The 18245-nt window shown below is 42.4% G+C and overlaps 2 protein-coding genes across 4 annotated transcripts in view; one reads left to right on the forward strand and one right to left on the reverse strand.

Moving 5' to 3' along the window:
* SH3D19 (SH3 domain containing 19) overlaps window positions 1–18245 on the reverse strand; it is a 195456-nt gene that overhangs the window by 145775 nt on the left and 31436 nt on the right. The gene's annotated exons all lie outside the window — the stretch shown is intronic.
* Window positions 4697–10103, forward strand: PRSS48 (serine protease 48). The gene is given in 9 exon segments (XM_066361511.1): window positions 4697–4751; window positions 5595–5639; window positions 5795–5957; window positions 6905–6954; window positions 6957–7169; window positions 7876–8042; window positions 9737–9889; window positions 9892–9999; window positions 10002–10103. Coding segments are annotated over 9 exon segments (1044 nt in total). The 5' UTR covers window positions 4697–4708.

Here is an 18245-nt window from a genome sequence, read left to right on the forward strand (position 1 = left end):
GCAGCCAAGGCTCCACTGGAGCAAAGATGGCCCGGGCGCTGGGGATGGCTCCTTGGCCTCTGCCCCAGGCGCTAGAGTGGCTCTGGTCGCGACAGAGCGACGCCCCGGAGGGGCAGAACATCGCCCCCTGGTGGGCAGAGCGTCGCCCCTGGTGGGTGTGCCGGGTGGATCCCGGTCGGGCGCATGCGGGAGTCTGTCTGACTGTCTCTCCCCGTTTCCAGCTTCAGAAAAATACAAAAAAAAAAAAAAGAAACTACTATCAGTTGATGCTTCTCACTCTTATCCCCCTTTTTCTCTCTCTCTCTCTGAAAAAAGAAGAGTGTTTCATTGGGTATGACTTTATACTATGTCACATCAGGAAGCACTTGTTTGCTTCATCCTACTTTTCATGATGTTAAGATTGATCGCAGGGTTCTAACAATTCGAGCACTCCACCAGCCCTTCGTCTCAAGCTTTCAATTACTGATAATCATCCCCTGAATCAACCTCATGAGGAGCTGTTAGTGGTGATTTTCAAATTCTATCAGTCCAACACCATTTATTAGCTGGAATTCGTCCCTCATCAACTAAACCATTTTGTTAGTGTCAACTATAGTTTGTGCAGGAAAAGCAAGATAACTATTTAATTCTTTCCTTTTTCTTTCGACTTCAGAGCAAGGTGGTATCTTAGTTACTTCCAAATAAAGTTCATTTCCAACTGAACTGGAACCAAAGCCAAAATTATATTTTTATAAAACAGGGAAACAAAAGGAAAAAGAAGAGATTCTGCAAACAATCCAACTAATATGTAAAAACTATTGATAGTGACTAAGTCCAAAGATTTAGGACAACCACAGACCCTTAGAGGGAAAAAAATATCTGGTCAAAGTGTTGTTCCTTTGATAAATCAATATAAAGACCTGTCCAGAACTTTGGTGTCTTTGCAATATGACTACCTTTACTCCACCCATGACTAGAAGGCAAATCTCAAACTAAGGTCTGACGTTTTTTATAGCTATATTTAAACAGTAAGTTGACTAAAGAGTTAAAATGGGCTGTGAATATCATAAGTTAATTGGAATACTCACATAGATGGTTGTGATATGAACAAATATTTTTCTTCAGTTAAATGAGCAGGACAAAATCACAGGTTGCAATATTAATTTCAGAAAAAAATTAATGTGAAAAGTACTAAGAGAATCATTATATATGATAAAAAGGGCAGTGAATGATAGACACATAACCTGAATAAATGTATAAACCCCCAAAAATAGACTGCACAAAGAACCACCATTTAAAAATGTATAGAGCCTGACCTGTGGTGGCACAGTGGATAAAGCATTGACCTGGAATGCTGAGGTCACCGGTTCGAAACTCCAGGCTTGCCCGTCAAGGAAGGAACATAGGAGAAGCAACGACTGCAAGTTGATATTTCCTGCTCCTCGCCCATCCCTCTTTCTCTCTCTCTCTCTCCTATCTCTAAAATCAATAAATAAAATCTTGAGCATGGGGTTGCTGGCTTGAGCCCAAGGTCACTGGCCTGAGTAAGGGGTTACTTGGTCTGCTGTAGCCCCCCAGTCAAGGTATACATGAAAAAGCAATCAATGAACATCTAAGGTGCCACAATGAAGAACTGATGTTTCTCATCTCTCTCCCTTCCTTTCTGTCTGTCCCTATCTGTCCCTCTCTCTGACTCTCTGTCTCTGTCAAAAATAAACAAAAATAAATAAATAAATAGATTTTAAAAATGTACAGAGGAACTAACATAAATTTAATAGTAGTAGTAGGTTTTCATCCCCATAAGCAGACACAAATGAAAACAAATAGATCTGATAAGCAAAATGAGGTAAAAATTCATAGTGTGGCAGTCAGTAAAAAGTAAATGGAGAATTTCTTTATTTCTTTTTTTTTTTTTTTTTGTATTTTTCTGAAGTTGGAAACAGGGAGGCAGTCGGACAGACTCCCGCATGCGCCCAACCGGGATCCACCCGGCATACCCACCAGGGGGCGATGCTCTGCCCATCTGGGGCATCGCTCTGTTGCAACCAGAGCCATTCTAGTGCCTGAGGCAGAGGCCACAGAGCCATCCTCAGCGACCGGGCCAACTTTGCTCCAATGGAGCCTTGGCTGTGGGAGGGGAAGAGAGAGACAGAGAGGAAGGAGAGGGGGAGGGGTGGAGAAGCAGATGGGCGCTTCTCCTGTGTGCCCTGGCCAGAAATCGAACCCGGGACTCCTGCGTGCCAGGCCAATGCTCTACCACTGAGCAAACCAGCCAGGGCCTGGAGAACTGGAGAATTTCTTTTAAGTGTTCACTTCTAAAATCCTTTTTTTTAATTCATTTTTAGAGAGGGGGGGAGAGAGAGAGAGAGAGAGAGAGAGAAGGGAGGAGGAGCTGGAAGTATCAACTTCCATATGTGCCTTGACCAGGCAAGCGCAGGGTTTCGAACCGGCGACCTCAGCATTTCCAGGTCGACGTTTTATCCACTGCGCCACCACAGGTCAGGCTCTAAAATCTTTAAAGATGTATTTGAGCCTGACCAGGCGGTGGCACAGTGGATAGAGTGTTGGACTGGGATGAGGAAAGACCCAGGTTTAATACCCCAAAGTCGCCAGCTTGAGCGCAGGCTCATCTGGTTTGAGCAAAAGCTCACCAGCTTGGACCCAAGGTCGCTGGCTCGAGCAAGGGGTTACTCGGTCTGCTGAAGGCCCGTGGTCAAGGCACATATGAGAAAGCAATCAATGAACCACTAAGGTGTCGCAACAAAAAACTAATGATTGATGCTTCTCATGTCTCTGTCCCTGTCCCTGTCTATCCCTCTTTCTGACTCTCTGTCTCTGTTTAAAAAAAAAAAAAAGTATTTGAAGAGGTAAGCATCTCACTGTACTAGGACACAGAAAATCTGGCATCTGCCCCTCACAGTCCCTGCTGCTTAGCCGACCATATTTCTGCATCCTCACCTTCTCCCCTTCATGCACAGGGGCACCTGCGACATGACTTTATATCCTTACAGCTCTACTCTCCCACCCTGGACATCCGGTCTGCCCTATGATAGGTCCAGATGTCCTTGTTACTCTGTTCTCCTTACTGCTTCATAGATACCTGCAGTCCTTTGCTGGGGATGCCCAAACAAAGTATGACAGACTGGGTGGCTTAAATGATAAAAATTTACCTTTTTTTCCCCACAGTTATAGAGGTGAGAAGTCTGAGATCAGGGTGTCCATGGGGTTGGTCCCTTCTGAGGGACATGTGGGGAGAATCTGATCCGGCCTCCTTAGTTTGTGGATAGCCATCTTTTGCTCTGTATGAGCCTCTGTCCACATTTCCTCTTCTGAGAAGGACATTAATATCAGATTAAAGCCCATCTTAATGACCTCTTTGTACCTTAATTATCTCTATAAAAACAAACTCCAGCGCCTGGAACCTGTATAATTTTATTAGGCAACATCACCCCAATAAATTCAACAAATAATAAAAAGACAATCTCTAAATGTGGTCACATTCAGAGGTGTTTATAGAGGGGTTAGGACTTCAACATATGAATTTTTTTTTGGGGGGGGGGTACATTTCAGTGCATAACAATCTTTTTGAAACAACCTTCTCTTTGTTTAAGCTGGTTTGAGTCTCTGTTGCTTGTAACGGAATAAACCTTACCAGCTTCACTTTTTTTGGCTTTTATTATTTTTAATGCTTCATGTGTATCTTTCAAACCTCCCAGTATGTTAAGATACAAGAGAACAATAACATGCTTTAACAGTTCACTGAATTCTGCCTCCTCCACAGATCCAGTACCCTATAAACAATTGTTACGGAAAACTTAAAAGGCACAGAGAATTCTGTGGCAGGCATGGTGCTATACTGCCCAGATTTTCCTTCAGAACCTAAGCATTCAGTCTCCTAGCAACCAGGAGTGTGGGCTGCTGGCAGGTCATGGCCAAGTCTGATTCCAAGAACTGCCAACAGAACCACCTCCCCAAGGCAATTTCCCCTACTCGGAGGCAGCCTGCATCCAGTCCCGCAGAAGTCCAGGTGCCAAGCCTTCTTGTCTCAGCTCAGAACACCTCTGAAGGGCTGCCCCAGCTGCAGAGAAACCTCTGGAATTGGTGAAGGCCTCTACTGCAAATGCCGTAGAGTTGGACTCTACTACCTCTGCCCAGTCCTGCTTCTGTCCACCCTTGAGGTGGTGATCCTGAGACCACTCCCCATAAACTTCTTGCACACAGATCTCTCTTCCTTAAAGTCTATTTGCCAGAAAATCTGACTTACAGTATACTCTCCGGCTAACACTGTGACTAAGATGAAAACAAAAAATTAGGAAAAATTTAGCCAGGTGCTGGGTTAATTTCCTTTTTTTCCATTGTTTGCTTTTGAAGAATTCTGTCCATCTTCCATCTCTTTGCTAGGGAAAAGGGTCCTGTTACGTCAGTGCCCTCCAACTTGCCTGGGCAGGCAGATACTGCAACCACCCTCCCACACCCAGGAGGCAGGAAGCCCAGAGCCGGCTCTCCCTAGTCAGCAGGGGCGCCCTAGGCTCGGCTCCTCCCCCTGGGTCCTGCAGCTGCACTTCTAAAGTCTGGTCCCCACAGGGCCTGGCCCTGAGTGATCAAAGGAGAGGAGGGGCTGAAGCAGAGGAATCCATCTAAGAAGAGGAGCTGGTCCTGTCCCCTCCTCTGGCCTCTGCCTCGGAGCCCCAGTCCGGGAAGCAGGAAGTGCTGACCCGAGGACGGAAACATGGGCCCTGCCGGGCGTGTCTTCCTGCTGTACCTTGTGCTGGGTGAGAGTCTGAGGTGGGGTGGGAGGCGGAGGAGAGGTTTTTTGGCTCAAGAAGTTATGGTATAGAATAAGACGACACCACCCTGACAAAGTCCTGAGAGGATACTAGATGCCAGGCACCTTTCCAAGTATTTTAGACGGTAGCAGTAAACAAAACACAGATCCCTGCCCTCAGCGCACATACTGAATATGTGAATTACACAGCAGTTAGAAAGTAATAAATATGGTGAGAGGAAAGGGGGCTCTAGACTGCAGGAACAAGAGACATAATTTCAAATAGGGTAGTCAAGGAAGGTTTCATAAAAAGGGAGGCATTTGAGCAAAGACTGGAAGGAGACCAGTGACTTCGCGAAGAGGATCTAGAAAAAGAGCATTTCAAGCAGAGGGAGCTGACGTACAAATGCTGTTCCGCGATTTCAGGCTAAGCTTATTTCTCTGGCCCACGGTGATTTAAAGTCAGGGTAGGCGGAGAGCAGCCAAAAGATAACAGGTGGCAAAAAAAAGGGACATGAATACTGCAAAATGCCAGTTCAGTTAGAAAACAGGACAAAATAGCTCATAAGCCTCCAAAGCATCTGGAGGCATCGTATTTACAACCGACACCTTGATATTCCCGATGACAGCCTTGAATCACTGAGTAAAAATTAAATTATGCTCCATGTATGCTGCTAAAGAAGGCATGTAGGTATATCATAATTATCAAATTTCCCATTAACGGGCAAACATTTATAGAAATTATGCCTTCAACACCAATCTGAGGAATTTAAATATGTGGACACCTCTCTGTACAGTGAATTGAGATGCTGCGTTATTATACATTAATGATACGGTTTATCTGTCTTAGGGTCTTACCCATGCTGTTCTTCCAAAAAGAAGAATCTGCAGTCAGGTGAGTGGTCCCCCGCCCCGGGGCCCAGAACCGCTGGGTTTGGCATTGGGCTAGGATGGTGTGTGGAGGCTTAGGGAGGCTGATGCGGGCGGTGACGAGCAAAGGGGACCACGAGACAGTCGGACCCACATTTCCCCTCTCTCCTCTTTCTCTAGTGTGTGGACGACCTGTATACTCAGGTCGTATTGTGGGTGGCCAGGATGTCCCTGCGGGGCGCTGGCCTTGGCAGGTCAGCCTGCACTTCAGCCAGATGCCCATCAGTGGAGGGTGCCTCATCAGTGACAGGTGGATACTGACGGCAGCACACTGCATACAAATGTGAGTTCTAGCTAGTGGCTAGCACACAGATGGAGTCTCTGAACATGGGATGATTTCATGAATGAACCAACAGACAAATGAAAGTGGTCAGCTGGGTAACAGAAATCCTAGGTCACCTTGGACTAGGGACAAGACATACAGATAGAAAGAAAAAAAAAGAAGCACTATATTAGAAACATTTAATTTTTGCTAAATACTTCCTAACCACCAGTCGGGGAGTTTTGTCTTAAGCTTTTTGGGGGTCATAAACACAATCTAAGCTTTCTCTCTGAACTATTCTGACAAGAGAAGCTAGGTGTCATGTGGTGAGTAGCCCTAGGGAGAGGCCCATGTAAAACAAATGCTTCCAGCCCACAGCTAGTGAAAACTCAAAGCCTGCCAACATAAGTGAGTTTGCAGACACCCTCCCTGAAGTGACTGCCTTTAGATTAGGGCAGGAGGGCAGAGAATTTTTGTATTTATTTATTTATTCATTCACTTAATATGTACATCTTATCAAGCTACTTGACATTTTAAATAGTATATGTATAACTTTGGTAATTATACTTTGCTTTAAAGTGTTATTTAGAAATAAAGCTCTCATGCTCAGAAATCAAAATTGGCAATAAAACAGACCAATGACTATTAAGCATATAGGTGATGGCTGACAGGGAGAGTGGGAGAGGTGAACAAGAGAAGCAGGGAGAAGATGTTGGACAAAACACTGGTCGTAAGCATGTACGAGGAGACCACAGAAAGAGTAGCCAACAAAAAAGGAGCAGTCAGGGAGGGAGGGAAGGAGAAAAGCAGGCAAACCACGCCTAGTCCAAGTTGGAAGCAGCCTGGCTAACTCCAAGTCTGCCACTTTTCTCTTACAGGTGTTACTGCTCGCTACACTTCAGCAGCTTGTTCTGACCCAGCTGTAACACCCCTGTGGTCCACCTTTATCCTCTTTCTCTTCCCATTAGGAAATGGATTCCTTTCTTATACACCGTGTGGATGGGATCAACACAAGTAGGCTTTTCAGAAAATGGGTGAAACATTATGTGTCCCAAATCATTCTGCATGCCAAATCCGAAGATACAATGGCAGACATCGCCTTACTGAAACTGCTCTCTAGAGTCACCTTCAGTTCTTTGGTCCTGCCCATCTGCCTGCCCAATGTCACAAAGCAGCAGACTCTTCCTGACGCTTGCTGGGTGACTGGATGGGGAAATGTTAAGGAAAATGAAAGTGAGAATGGGTAGAGAAAGTGGTTGTTTTATATTTCAGAACCCCCTTGTACCCATTCCAGAACATTCAGATTCTAGACACATCATTACTAACGCAAGTATTTTTTTCAACAAAACCAAATCAACCCATTGATATTATCTCTAAGTCTTCAAATAAAATGTCTCTTTTTGACATTTCTATATTTATTTACTCTTATATCCTGCCTAGAGTCTGGCTATATCTGCAAGAGCAGACACTAACAATTGAAACACACAAATACCTCTCTGAAACAGAGGATAAGAAACCTGAGAGAGTGTAGTGTGTTTTTAATCTGTCTTTAAAGTGTTGTGTCAACTGTCCCAGGCTGGAGTAAAAACAAGACAGGAGATCTGGGAGCAGAAAAATGGGAAAGGAAAAAGTTTTGGAATACTTTAGAATACTCACACCTTTCTTAAATCAAAATGTATCTGATTTTCTCTTTACTTGGAACATTAGTAACACCCCGCACACTGGCACATTTAGAAAAACCTCAAATGAATAGAAATAATTTTGAATTATGCATTGTTTTAGATTAAATGTACCCAATAAATTCTTCCACTAGCAAATATGATTGGAAAGTGATTATATTCTGCTTTTGGATTCCCACTCAGAAATTTTGCACATCATGACTGAATGCTGCCCCTGCACCTTTCCAGGTTGCTTCTTTTCTTCCCGTCTATCTCTACAGGTACTGATGATCCCATTCACCCCCTCCAGGAAGCAGAAGTATCCGTCTTTGACCGCCAAGCTTGTGAATATCTCTACAACCCAACCAGCTCCTTTCTGCCAGAACAAGCGTTCATCAAGGAAGACATGATTTGTGCTGGTGATAGTGACAGAAAGGATAGCTGCCAGGTTCGGGTTTACTCGTGAAATTTTTTAACATAAGGTCTTAATGTGGATCCAGGTATTCTGCTCTGTAAACAACAGTGGATTAGGAATCAGAAGACAAGGGTCCTAACAATAATTCTTGTGTAACCCTTCTACATTTAAAAGAAGCCATTCCATTGTCTTCTGATCATGACTGATGAAAAATCAGCTATCATTTGTGTCTTCCTCCATTGAGTGTGACATGTTTTGCTCTGACTGCTTTGAATTTTCTTTCATATTTGATTGTTAGAAGTTTGATTGTTATGCACTAGGTATGATTTCCATTGTATTTATCCTTCTTGGTATTTGTTGAGTTTTTCTTTCTTTAATCTACTCTTTTTTTTAATGTTTATTTTATTGATCTTAGAGAGAGAGAAAAAGGAGAGAGACAGACAGAGACAACAGGAATATTGATTGACCTGTTCCTGTATGTGCCCTGACCGGGGATTGAACTGACAACCTCTGTGCTTCAGCATGATGCTCTAGCCAACTGAGCTATCCGGTCAGGGCTAGTCTACTCTTTTATCTTTCATCAAAACTTGAAAAGTTTTCATTCATGATTTCTTCAAATATTATTCAGCCTCATTTCTCTCTTCTTGTCTTCTGTTTAAAACCACACATTTATGTTACACCATTTGATATTTTCACACAGGTCCCTGAATCTGTTCATTTTACTCTCTTTTTCTGTTCTTTAGGATACTTTTAAATTAATCCATATTCAGCATCATTGCCTCTTTCTCCTGTCATCTATATTTTCCTATTAAATTCATCTAGTGAAATTTTTCATATTATTTTTTAGTTCTAGAATTACTTCTCTCTTATTAACACACATACTTTTCTATATCTTTACCAAGATTTTCTATCTGTATATTCATTATTTGTAAATCAAATAATGAGATATGACTTCACATTCAGTAAAATGACTACAATCAAGATAGGTAATGACAAGAGTTAACAGGATGTGGAAAAAAATTGGAAACTTCATACACCTAGCTGGAAATGTAAAATGGTATAGTTGTTTTGGAAAATTGCCTAGTAGTTCCTCAAAAGGTTAAATCTAGAGTTATCACATGACCCAGGAATCCCACTCCCAGGTATATACACAAGATTAATAAAACATGTCTATATAAAAACTTGTACATAAATGGTCACAACAGCATTATTCATAATAGCCCAAAAATGAAACAACCCAAATGTCCATCAACTAATAACTAGATAGACAAAATGTTGTATATTCATATAATGGGATGATTATTCAGCCATTAAAAGGAACAGAGTATTAATATATGCTACAACATAGATGAATCTTGAAAGGAGTATGTTTAATGAAAGATGCTGGGCACAAAAGGTCATATATTATATTATTCCATTTATACAAAAAGTCCAGAATGTGCAAATCCATAAGGCAGAAAGTAGATTACTGGTTGTCCTAGTGCTGGGAGGAAAACAGGGTGATCACTAATGGGTATGGAATTCCTTTTGGAGGCAATTAAAATGTTCTAAAATGCAATGTGGTAATAACTGAACATTGATTGTGAATATACTAAGAACCATGACTTGTATACTTTAAATGGGGGAATTGTATTACTGTGTGAATTATAACAATAAGGCTGTTATAACAAGAAAAAGTAAGACTGAGAGATACTTCACTATGCTCATGACCTTTATCTCTTCCTTAGGGTGATTCTGGAGGGCCTCTGTCATGCTATACTAACGGTGTATGGATCGTGATAGGATTGGTAAGCTGGGGATACCAATGTGCTAAATCTCTTCCTGGAGTCTACACCAACGTTATCTACTATAAAAAATGGATTGAAGCCACTATCTCAAGAGCTGAGGTTTGGAGGCCAACAATCTGGACTTATCTGATTTCCTTTTTCCTATTTTACTGTTCTCTCTGGCTCTCCTGGGACTCTTCAATTCCTTTGGGGCTAACACCTTACCAGGAGAGTCAGCAGCAAAGCTGAAGCCATTGGTCAAGTACAGGGCTCGGAAGCGAATGCAATGGAAAACAGAATAAACTCCAGGGTTATAGAACTGACCTGAGAGTCACTGGGAACTCCAGACAACTTCATTAAAATACTTAGAAACAATTCTGTTTTTGAAGTTCTTGATTCTAGAAGTATATTTTAGTGGTTGAAATGTGAGCTGAGAAATAAGGCTAACACTTCTGTGCATGGCATTCTTTGTCCCCGATTATGCATCTTGCAAGTGTAGCAAGAAGGAAGCCTTCTATGAGCAAGTATTTATGGAAACAAATAGCTACTGGAGAAGCAGCCAAGGAAATAAATTCAGGGTTTACCTCCTGCCCATGGACTGCACTATGAGCCTCTTACCTGGTCATTATTTCTTACCTCCTCTACTAGCCTATGCTTCCCCTCTGTAGCAAGGGGAAACGCATATATTTAGTTCGGCTCTGGAATGTTCGGAAATTTTTACTCTTTGAAATACCAATGTAATCTACTGCCAAAAATGGATTAATGCCATGACCACAAGAGCTGAAGTCTTAGGTTTCAATAACCTGAGCCAATCCAGGTTGTTTAACAGCAATTGTATAGTAAAAGTAGTTTAAATGTTCATAAAGAAAAGATTATATTCCTCACTTAACTAGCATGCTTCTTTCTGTTAAACATTAAATCACATGATCTATACTACCTATTTCCTCCTCTGCCTAGGTTTCCAGCAGCTCAGAGCTAAGTTTTAAACTTGAGCTCGGCCATCATTTTTACCCTTGATTATCTGGTATAATTCCACTCATACCTTTTTATTTAAATAACCCATTTCTCATTTGAATGAACTTAAGTTTTATCACATCTGTGTAAGTCAACTTTCAAAAATAATTTCTGGTATAAATAAATAATACATTTAATAAGAAGTTGAAGGTAGGTCTGGAAACTTAAAATCCTTGCTGACCCTTACCCTCACTTCTCATCTGGACTGCTGCAACAGCTTCCTAACTGGCATTCCCATGACCTTTCCCTCACTTACACCTGCGCTCAACTCCATTTATTCTCCACAGTATGCAGACTATGTTTCAAAAATAAAGGTGTGTTGTTTACTTTTCTCCCCCTATCCCCAGCTTATAGCTCTTCAGTAGCACCCATTCCATCACTCATAGAATAAGCACCAAAGTCCTTAACAGGACACACCAAACCCTGCAGGATGTGACCCCAACTGGCCTCTTCATCCTCATTCCGTCTCATTCCATCCAGCTCCATGTTTCCACTTCCTCAAATGCTCCAAGCCCCCTCTCAGTGCTGGATTTTTGCATCTGCTGTTCCTCCTTCCTGCTGCCTCTGCCTACTTAATTCTTACTGGGCCTTCAGATCGCATTTCACCCTTCACTTCCTCAGGGAGGCAGTCCCCAGCTCTCCTGACCCCCCTAATATATATTTGCACAACACTATGGAGCGCTCCTTCACGGACTCAGCATAGCTGTAATTTTAAAACACATTTTATGTATTGATTTGAGAGAGACAGAGAGAGAGAAAGGGGCAGAGGAGCAGGAAGCATCAACTCAGAGTAGTTGCTTCTCATATATGCCTTGACCAGGCAAGCCTGGGGTTTTGAACTGATGACTTCAGCGTTCCAGATTAACACTTTATTCATTGCGCCACTACAGGTCAGGCTCAACTATCTATAATTTAACATTAGTTTGTATAATCATTTACTTAATGTACATATATCTTATCAAAATGTATTGTCCATGAGAGGAAGATTTTTTATTTTTTCCAACAACTGTAGCCCAATCTCTAAATAAATATTTATTGAGCTAATGAATGAATCAATCAATGAATAACACTCACTCTTTTCGACTCCTCAACTGAAAACCTGGGGGTTTTATTTACTGAGGTAGCCCAGAACCTGGCATGTTATCTTACACAAATAGATTTTCAATATTAACAAAAGGATCAAGATGCCCTGGCTGGATAGCTCTGTTGGTTAGACCAGTGGTCCCCAAACTTTTTTGGGCCATGGACCGGTTTAATGTCAGAAAATATTTTCACGGACCTGCCTTTAGGGTGGGACAACAAAGGTATCCCGTGACCAAGACAAGCGTCAAGAGTGAGTCTTAGACGGATGTAACAGAGGGAATCTGGTCATTTTTAAAAAATAAAACATTGTCCAGACTTAAATATAAATAAAACGGAAATAATGTAAGTTATTTATTCTTTCTCTGCAGACCGGTACCAAATGGCCCACGGACTGGTACCGGTCCGCGGCCCGGGGGTTGGAGACCACTGGGTTAGACCATTGTCAGATATACAGAGATTTGATCCCCAGTTAGGGACATACAGAAACAGATCGACATTTCTGTCTCTCTCTCTCAAATCAATACATACATTTTTAAAAAGTAAATAAGCCTGACCAGGCGGTGGCGCAGTGGACAGAGCATCAGACTAGGATGCAGAAGGACCCAGGTTCGATACCCCGAGGTCGCCAGCTTAAGTGTGGGCTCATCAGGCTTGAGAAAAAAAAAAAGCTCACCAGCTTGGACCCAAGGTCGCTGGCTAGAGCAAGGGGTTACTCAGTCTGCTGAAGGCCTGTTGTCAAGGCACATATGAGAAAGCAATCAATGAACAACTAAGGTGTCGCAAGGAAAAACTGATGATTGATGCTTCTCATCTCTCTCCGTTCCTGTCTGTCTGTCCCTATCTATCCCTCTCTCTGACTCTCTCTGTCCCTGTAAAAAATAAAAATAAATAAATAAAAATTTTAAACAAATAAAAAGTAAATAAAAAGCCTGACCAGAGTGTTGAACTGGGTGGGACGCAGAGGAGCCAGGTTCAAAACCCTGATGTCGTTGGCCTGAGCACGGGCTCACCAGCTTGAGCACATGGTTGCTGACTTGAGTGTGGGATTAAAGACATGACCCTATGATCGCTGGCTTGAGTCCAAGGTCACTGGTTTGAGCAAGGGGTCATTTGCTCTGCTCTAGCCCCCGGTTAAGGCACATATGAGAAAGCAATCAATGAACAACTAAGGTGCCACAGTGAAAAATTGATGCTTCTCATCTATTTCCCTTCCTGTCTCTCTCTCTCTGTCACAAAAAAGAAAAAGAAAAAAGGATAAAGAAAGAATGTTTCAGCCTGCTCTCTCCAGCCATAAAGAAAACGGAGAGAAAAGAATACACAAAGCAAATAAATTAAAAGGCTTCTCAGAGACCAGAATTCAAGCTAAGCAAGCTCTAGAATGACACAGAGGGCAAAGCAAAATGGCAACTGTGAAAGAAAGGAGGGGCAAGGACAGAGGACAGACTAAGATGAAGAACCAGACACCAACAAATAGGAAGAGAAAGCCCACAACTGTACGAGTCAAGATGACACAGCAGGGGGACATAAAGAAGCTCAAGAAAGCCAGATACTTCTGCCTCTCCATCCTCTGACCTTAAGAAGCCAATGTTCCACCTCGGGAGCTGGCAAGAGCTCCTGTTTTTCTCTTCTTCCCACACCAATGTTCTCATTCCTTCATTTTCTTTCTACCACAAGGCCTTCTTTTATCTCCCCTCTGTACCTGGAATACCCTTCTCTTGTACACTTCAATCCATCATTTCTGCCCAGTGATTGGAAAAGTAGGCAATAAATATCTGAAACACACATTGACAGAACTCTACGAAATGTTTTATTAAATTAACAAGGAATGGGTGCACATACACGTACGTGTGAATTCTATCTCAATAAAGTTGGTTTTTTTTTAAATGAACAGGGAAGTGTTTCTCCTGCTTAAACAACAAATGACTAATCTGTGATGTATTTAGGGCTTTCTGAAGATCTTCTAAATATTTCTTGTGATTATATTTCAAAAAACGTCTCAAACTAACTACATACATTTTCTGTTTCAAGTGCTAAAACACAACATATAAAGCTTAACCAAATACAGGAGATACAGCACCTGGAAACACATTACAGGAGGAAAAAGATTAATCAATAAACATCTGTATTCACAAAACTAAAATGTCAAGCACTTCCTGGTAACGAATTTAATCAGTGACACTACAACTGACCAAACAAGGAGGAAATAAATAGGGACATCTTGACACTCTATTTTGGAAAGGGCTGAAGAGCATTGTTGCCTTAAAAACCCGTGTTCAATTTACAGAATACCTTATTCCTTGGAATATCTGATTTGATATACTCCCCTTTCCAACTTTCACATCTTGAGGAATTTCAATGAAGGTAGGATTTGCTAAATTTTATGTGTATAAAGCTATGTATACCAAGGCTGCTGAAAATCCAGTCAGCAACTTTTCCCCCTAAAAGTGGGGGGAAAGTTATCTATTTTTAGATCTATTCATATAGAAAATAAACTATTTCAAGTAATCATCCATTTTTCTCCTTATTTCACTAAATTGTAAAGGTATCGCCCCCAAATAACAGAAAATTACAGAAAAAAGATTCAGAACAATTAAACGCAAAAGTTGTACTTGGATATTATTTCAACTTTTCATACGCTTAACTTCATTCTGGAGCAATACTGTTCTCCCCACCCAATCTGACTATCTACGGCTATTTGCATACTAGAAATCAGCTGCCTCTGGCCCTGGCCGGTTGGCTCAGTGGTAGAGCGTCGGCCTGGCATGCAGAAGTCCAGGGTTCGATTCCCGGCCAGGGCACACAGGAGAAGTGCCCATCTGCTCCACCCCTCCCCCTCTCCTTCCTCTCTGTCTCTCTCTTCCCCTCCCGCAGCGAGGCTCCATTGGAGCAAAGATGGCCCGGGCACTGGGGATGGCTCCTTGGCCTCTGCCCCAGGCGCTAGAGTGGCTCTGGTCGCAACAGAGCATCGCCCCCTGGTGGGCAGAGCGTCACCCCCTGGTGGGCGTGCTGGGTGGATCCCGGTAGGGCGCATGCAGGAGTCTGTCTATCTCTCCCCGTTTCCAGCTTCAGAAAAATACAAAAAAAAAAAAAAAAAAAAGAAATCAGCTGCCTGATAATTTTGTTAAAACATGTTTCTTCTTCAGGAAGGGGAGGAAGAGAAGGAGTCATTCAATATAACCAGAGATTAGATTTCATTCTCTACTTTTAATAATTAAGAGAAAATGTTCACTATTATAAGAATAAAAAAAATTGAATGCTTTAATGGGAAATTCTAATTGCCTTTCAGGATAATTATTCCTGACCGACCCAAATTCTCTCCATAGCATCTTGTACCACGTAAATTTTCACTTCCTGCCTGACCAGGCGTTGGCGCAGTGGATAGAGCGTCAGACTGGGATGCAGAGGGCTCACGTTTGAGACCCGAGGTCGCCAGCTTGAGTGCAGGCTCATCTGGTTTGAGCAAAAGCTCACCAGCTTGGACCCAAGGTCGCTCGCTGGTTGAGCAAGGGGTTACTCGGTCTGCTGTAGCCCCACGGTCAAGGCTCATATGAGAAAGCAATCAATGAACTAAGGTGCCACAACGAAAAACTAATGATTGATGCTTCTCATCTCTCTCTGTTCCTGTCTGTCTGTCCCTATCTATCCCTCTCTCTGAATCTCTGTCTCTGTTAAAAAAAAAAAATTTTTTTTTACTTCCTATCTCCATGTGGTTGGAATAAAGTGATTGGGACCTTATTCTGTACCACTTTGTGCCACTCTATGACACCTAGCCCACACTGCCTCATACCATAGTTAGCTATGAACACTCCAGAGTGATAGGATAGAATAGGATGAGGGCCTAAGGATCCAAAATGCTAAAGGGACTCTATTTTTAGTGGAAATTAATGAGAACAGATTAGATTCCAGATTCAGTTGGTGGAGTCTAGATCAGGCGTGGCCAACAGTTTTTGCCCCCGGGCCAGATTAAAAAGAAAACTTTTTTCAAGGGCCAGATGAAATATTAAAATTAAAAAAATGTTAAATACAAAAACGATTCGTTTAAGTAAACAAAATTTTATTATGTAATTTGTTTATGAATAAATGTAAGTATAATACAACAAATTAACAAAAATCTTTATAATGAAATTTTTTTAAAAAATAAAGAAGTATTGCGAATCCATTCGACCAATTACTGGAAGTTAACCCTAGATTAGTCACATGCGGAATTCTTTTCCATGTATCACTATCTTCTTAAATATCTTGATTTCCAATAATCAAAGACACTTCTGCTTCTGAGTAGCTGAGATTTTAACTTTCATTGTTGTACAATGGTTAGATATCGTAGTTTATGTATAACGATTTAAAAGTACCACTTATTTCATTTCCACAGTGCATCATGTGGAAAATATTAAAAATTTAATCACGGGCCGCATAAACTCATGGCCATATGTTGGCCATGCCTGGTCTAGATACAGTTGGTATATTTCAAAGAAAGTGGAACTGAAGTAACAGTTTGTATGGATTTGGACTGACTTAATGAACTGACATAAGGGTGGTAAGTGGAGGAGGGTAAAGATAAAGATTTTAAAAGAGCAATCAAGAATGACTCCTGGCCCTTGCCAGTTAGCTCAGTTGGTTAGAACATCATCCCGAAGCACAGAGGTTGCCGGTTTGATCCCTGGTCCGGGCACATACAGGAACAGATTGATGTTCCTGTCTCTGTCTCTCTCTCTCTCTCTCTTCCTTCCTCTCTCTCTAAAATCAATAAATAAACATTAAAAAAAACAAAAAACAAAAAAAGAATGACTCCTGGGTTACTGGTCTGAGAATGGTCATACTATTAAATGAAATGAGGAAGACTCACGGAAAAACAGATTTGTTGGGCTATCAAATCCAGTGGGAGGCTGAATACTGGCCCCCAAGGACATCCATGTTGTAATCTCCAGAACGTGTGAATATGTTCCCTTTCCTGTTAAAGGGTCTTTGCACATATGATCAAGTTAGTATCTTGAGATGGAGAGATTATCCTGGGCTTAGTGTAATCATAAATATTCTTGTGAGAGGAATGCAGGAGACTCAGATGCTTATGAGACTACACAAAAGACATAAGGATGGAAACAGAGCAAAAGAGGAGCAAAGACACTATGCTGCTGGCTTTGAGGATGGAGCAAGGGGCCACAAGCCAAGGAGTACAGCCAGCCTCTACAAGTTCAAAAAGGCAAAGACGCGATTCTCCTCTGAAGCCTAGGGACAGAACGCAGCCCTAAGAACACCTTGATTTTAGCCCGGTGAAACTTTTCAGACTTTTGACCTCCAGAACTGTGGAACAATAAATTCATGTTATTTAAGGACACTAAATTTGTAGTAATGTGCCTGACCGGGCAGCGGCACAGGGGATAGAGCATTGGACTGGGATGCGGAAGACCCAGGTTCAAGACTCCAAGGTCGCCAGCTTGAGTGTGGGCTCATCTGGTTTGAGCAAAAGCTCAGCAGCTTGAGCCCAAGATCTCTGGCTCGACCAAGGGGTTACTCGGTCTGCTGAAGGCCTGCGGTCAAGGCACGTATGAGAAGGCAATCAATGAACAATTAAGGTGTTGCAATGCGCAACAAAAAACTAATGATTGATGCTTCTCATCTCTCCGTTCCTGTCTGTCTGTCCCTGTCTATCCCTCTCTCTGACTCTCTCTCTGTCTCTGTAAAAAAAAATAAATTTGTAGTAATGTCTTACAGCAGCAATAGGAAACTAATATATACATGTTAAAGTTGAGACGCCTATTAGACATCCACATAGAGAGGCTGAGATATCAAATCCACTATTTAAAATATATTCAGAGACTGTTTTGTTTTTGGTTTTTTTTGTATTTTTCTAAAGTTGGAAATGGGGAGGCAGTCAGACAGACTCCTGCATGCGCCCGACTGGGATCTACCCGGCATGCCCACCAGGGGGCGATGCTCTGCCCATCTGGGGCGTTGCTCTGTTGCAACCAGAGCTATTCTAGCGCCCGAGGCAGAGGCCACAGAGCATCCACAGGGCCCAGGCCAACTTTGCTCCAATGGAGCCTTGGCTGCGGGAGGGGAAGAGAGAGACAGAGAGGAAGGAGAGGGGGAGGGGTGGAGAAGCAGATGGGCGCTTCTCCTACGTGCCCTGGCCGGAAATCGAACCCAGGACTCCCGCATGCCAGGCCGATGCTCTACCACTGAGCCAACCGGCCAGGGCCCGAGACTGTTAATAGAAGAACAAAAACGTCTAGAAGAAATATTTAAAGTGTCATAGCAACAAAGAATATATAAACAATTCTTAAAAACTACACAAGGCCCTGGCCGGTTGGCTCAGTGGTAGAGCGTCGGCCTGGCATGTGGAGGTCCCGGGTTTGATTCCCGGACAGGGCACACA

The sequence above is a fragment of the Saccopteryx leptura genome, chromosome 1, assembly GCF_036850995.1.
Source record: "Saccopteryx leptura isolate mSacLep1 chromosome 1, mSacLep1_pri_phased_curated, whole genome shotgun sequence".
In the NCBI taxonomy this organism is placed as follows: Eukaryota; Metazoa; Chordata; class Mammalia; order Chiroptera; family Emballonuridae; genus Saccopteryx; species Saccopteryx leptura.